The sequence below is a fragment of the Orycteropus afer genome, unplaced genomic scaffold (genome assembly GCF_000298275.1).
Source record: "Orycteropus afer afer isolate SDZICR_OR568_19922 unplaced genomic scaffold, OryAfe1.0 scaffold00002, whole genome shotgun sequence".
Taxonomy (NCBI): Eukaryota; Metazoa; Chordata; class Mammalia; order Tubulidentata; family Orycteropodidae; genus Orycteropus; species Orycteropus afer.
In genome coordinates, this window is record NW_006921589.1 from 4,018,662 (window position 1) to 4,023,126 (window position 4,465).

At 36.4% G+C, this 4,465-nt stretch overlaps 1 protein-coding gene across 1 annotated transcript in view; it reads right to left on the reverse strand.

The window, feature by feature from the left end:
- LOC122151782 (putative coiled-coil domain-containing protein 195) overlaps window positions 1-1,041 on the reverse strand; it is a 56,310-nt gene extending 55,269 nt beyond the window's left edge. Inside the window, 1 exon segment of the mRNA XM_042783170.1 lies at window positions 1,006-1,041. Coding sequence (XP_042639104.1) covers window positions 1,006-1,041 — 36 coding nt within the window.
- Window positions 1,042-4,465: the final 3,424 nt, after the last annotated feature.

Sequence of the window (4,465 nt, forward strand, 5' to 3'; positions counted from 1 at the left end):
GAGGCGGTATCACTATGGAAGTAGATTGCCCAATATTCCTTCCGAGGAGTAGCTGGTGGGTTTGAACTGCCAACCTTCTGGTTAGCAGTCAAATGCCTTAGGCACTAAGCTACCAGAACTCATCAAAAAATCATTAGGGAAATCATTTCTGTTCACATAATCTTTTTGAGTACTTCCTAAGTAAATTGAGAAAGCTAGGATATTTAAATAACTTACTTATACTACATTTTTAAAATTGAAAATGAGTGAGTTTCTTGGAATTTTTATGAGTTAAACTGACAAAGATTTTTTTAACCTCCCAAACGTTTATATAGATTGTGCACTAATGTGTGATTCAAATACTATTATTTACTTATAAACTAATGACAATAAATATGTAGAATAGACAAAAATCCTCATTTCCAAAACTCTTATGGAACTTTGGTTTGGGGTTTAGAGGTAATATGAACTTGTGAATCTTTTTGGTATTCTCTGCTTTCAGCTAAGTTCTTTATGACATCAGCATTGATATTCCTTATTCCATGTCCTTTCCTGAATCTGGCTTGAATTTATGGCAGTTTCCTGTCCATGTACTGCTACAAAAATTTTTGAATTATGTCCAGCAAAATTTGTGTGTAATAATAATCATATTGTTTCATAATTTGTGCATTTCATTGGATCACCATTTAAAAACATGCAGTATGTAGATAATACAACCTTGCTTGCTGAAAGCAAAGAGGATTTCTTGAAGCACTTACTGATAAAGATAAAAGACAAAAACTTTCAGTATGGATTATACCTCAACATAAAGGAAACATAAATCTTCAAAGATGAACCAATAAGCAACATCATGATAAATGGAGTAAAGATGGAAGTTATCAAGGACTCACATTTCACTTGAATTCACAATCAATGGCTATGGATGCAGCAGCCAAGGAATCAAACGAAGTATTGCACTGGGCAAATATGTTGGGAAGGGGGGTAAATAAAAAAAGACCTCTTTATAGTGTTAAAAAGTAAAGATACCACATTGAGGAAGAAAGTATTCCTGATCAAAGCCATGTTTTTTTTTCATTTGCTTTATATGCATTTGAAAACTGGTCAATAAATAAGGATTACCTGAAGAATGAACAAATCTGTCTTGGAAGAAGTACGACCGGAATGCTACTTAGAAGTAAGGAAGGTGACCCTTAGTCTCATGCACTTTGAGCACGTTATCATGAAGGACAGTCTTGGAGAAGGTCATCATGCTCGGTACAGTAGAGAGTCGGTGAAGAAGAAAAAGACCTTCAGGTAGATGGATTGACACAGTGGCTCCAGCAATGGAATCAGCTTGGGAGGATGGTTCAGAACCATACAGTGATTCGTTCTATTGTACAATGGGTTGCTATGAGCTGGAATGGACTCAACAGACCTAACAACAAACAACAGTGTTTAACCTAGAGGAAGCCATGTGTTCCTTTTATATTTAGAATTAATTGTAACTTCTTTCAGGAAATCTTCCCTAATCTCTCAGACAAGATAAGATGCACCTGTTGTAAAATCTTACCATCAGAAATATGCATTATTCCTTACAAATATCAACACAGTTGTAATTATTTGTTAATGCCAGTCTTTTCAGTAAGACTCTGTGTTCCATGAGGGCAGGGACTTCATCTGTTCTAGACACAAATATTTCTCTAGCACAGTGTACACATAGTACATATAGCTTCTTGCCTGGGCTTTGCATTGCAAGCAACAAAAATACAACTCAATCCTTATGCAAACAAAGAAAAGGAAATCAACATAACTAAAAAGTCTAGACAGAGCAATGAGTAGTTTTATCATAGTTGTGCACTTGTTTTCAAACTATGTTTTTGGATGAGTTCTCCTTCTGTTACTTTTACTTTTAAATGTGTCTGCTTCTTGGTGGCCACATTGGTTCTGATTGCGTCAAGCTTATCTATTCTTGGTTAGCAAGAAATTGTTTTAGAAAATCTCACAAATGGAGATTTCAGTGGTTGGCCTGGGAAATGGGCTCACCCATGAGTCTACCACTGTAACTTAGGAGTGTGCTGTCTCATTACTTTGGTAGGGGTCAGGAGACCTTCCCAAAACTAAAACTGGAGGTCAGCCCCTCCTGGTCCACGAGGGTTAATAGGAGAATGAGAGTAATTTCTTATTAGAACAGGGAGAATGGACGCTGAACAATCAGAAACACCTGATCTCAATCACATATTATTAGGTAATATTTATTGAGTGCTTTCTGTGGATTTACTAGTATATGATGTTCCTTAAAATTCTCAAACAATCAGTGTTGCAGGAATGAATGAAGGAGTGAATACAAAGTTTCATGCTTAGGCCATTGAACAATGTGGAATATAATGACATACTGGTATGTCATATTATGGCATTTTATATTATTGTCATTATTATTACTGACAGCTAGGAACTTTGTAATTTATATTATAGTTCAGTATGTTTCTAAGTTATTTTTATCTCTCCATTTACCAAAAGTAATATGAAAGGCAAACACCCCTGTACTCAACTCTCTTTCTTTATGTGGTTAAAGAAATTGATTACATGGCTTTGTTGTCTTGCCTTTTGTGTCTTATTTTCTCATTGAGTAAAATAAGTTTCATCCTGAAATTTTAATTCGTACTTTGTGTGTCTGCACAGTCAACTCAACTTCTTCCCACTCCTTTAAAGGAACAGATGGCTGTGTTTTATCTCCCTTTAAGCCTTGGTGAATTGAACCACCGACTATTCAGATAACAGCCCAACGCTCAACCAAGGGCCGATCAGGGCTCTTTTTGTGGGATTAATGGCACATTACGTACTCTGTATTCACCTTTCCCTTTGCTCACAGAGACCTCTACGTCTCTCTGTAATTCTTAGACATAAGTACATTTGTCTTGTGTCTGGATGTACAAAGTCCACACTCAGAAGTGGCGACCTCCTGTTCTTCTTGGATCCAAAATTTCTTTCACATAAATGACGTCATTGTGCTTTGGTTAATCCTTTGTCCATGAAGAGGCATTTTCAGTCCTTACTATATGTTCAGTAGGTTTCTGACATCTTACATCTCTCTTTATCCTTCACAGTTTACTTGCTCTACTAGGCCCTGTGTCCCCAGCCATCACTAACAGAACTGATGGGTTCTGAGATTGGGCTCCTTTCCCAAGGTTGGAGCAGGGGGAAGAATTTCACCTAACTCAGTGTTATGCTAAGGGTCATGGGCAGAGGCAAGTGTTCAGACAGAAGAGATTATTTGTAAGTGGCCAGTTCTTTAGATTAGAGAGGACATGGAGGTCAGTGTTCCAAGTGTTCTGAGGTTGGGGAAGAAGAGGTCAAAGGACCAGGGCCAGGATGTAATGGGCTGGTGGGATCCAGGTATATGACTTGTTGTTGTTGTTATGTGCCATCGAGTCAAACCCGACTCATAGCCACCCCTCCTTGGGTTTCCGAGGCAGTATCACTATGGAAGTAGGATTGCCCAACCTTCCTTCTGAGGAGTGGCTGCTGGGTTTGAACCGCCAGCCGTCTGGTTAGCAGGCAAGTGACTTAGTTAGGCTAAATTAAAGTCTCAGAAGCAAAATGGAAAAGCTTTGTATTTCTTCCCTATAATCTATAACTTCTCTTCATGTTTGTTTCAGGGTTAGTGATCTTCTAATATATACGCTGTGTGTATGTGTACGTATGTAGTGGTTTAGGCAATAGATTATATTGTTGATCATTATATTTGAGAAGACCATCAAATATAGTTTTTAATCTTTACTGATTACATATTATAGAAAAATAGTTCTTAAAAAATAAGTCTGCTGCAATCTTAATTTTTCAGAGATAACCATTCTTCAGAATTTTCATAGAATTTTGTGGTCCAAGGGGTTGATTCAAATGAAAGCATTTTGATAACAGTATTGATAGACAAATGCTGGATGGAATTATTTCCATAGATATGTTTTGAAAACATAACAGGAGAGACCATAACTTGTTTTTTTTTTCCACAGTATAAACGTTTGGAAAAATCTAATATTCATTCATTTTAGACTGTTTTCCATATGTAGGTTTTGAAGTTCAAGTGCGATGAAACTTCACTTGTGTTTTCCTGATTTCTTTCCCACAGGTTATATGAACCTCTTGAAATTAACTCCATAATGGAAAAAATGTGTTTCATGGAAAATCTGAAGTTTCTTTTTGAGAACACTGTTCAGTGTTGTAAGAATGCTGAACACACTGAGGTAAGAAAATGAAGAAAGAAAAAAGAGGAAAAGGTATGGAGAAGGAAAAGCTAAAGTAATCATTCACTATTTGTCTGGGTGTTGTAAGTTAGTTGCAGAGAGAAGTGCACATGTGGGTGTTTCTTTAAAAATTAAAATAATGTATACAAACCTCTGGTCTGAGTATGAAATGAAATGATGCTATTGAATTAAATTAACTTTCACAACTGCCTTTCTTACTCACTTTTTATTCTAAATAGACTTAGAAGTTCTTTCAAAATTATAAA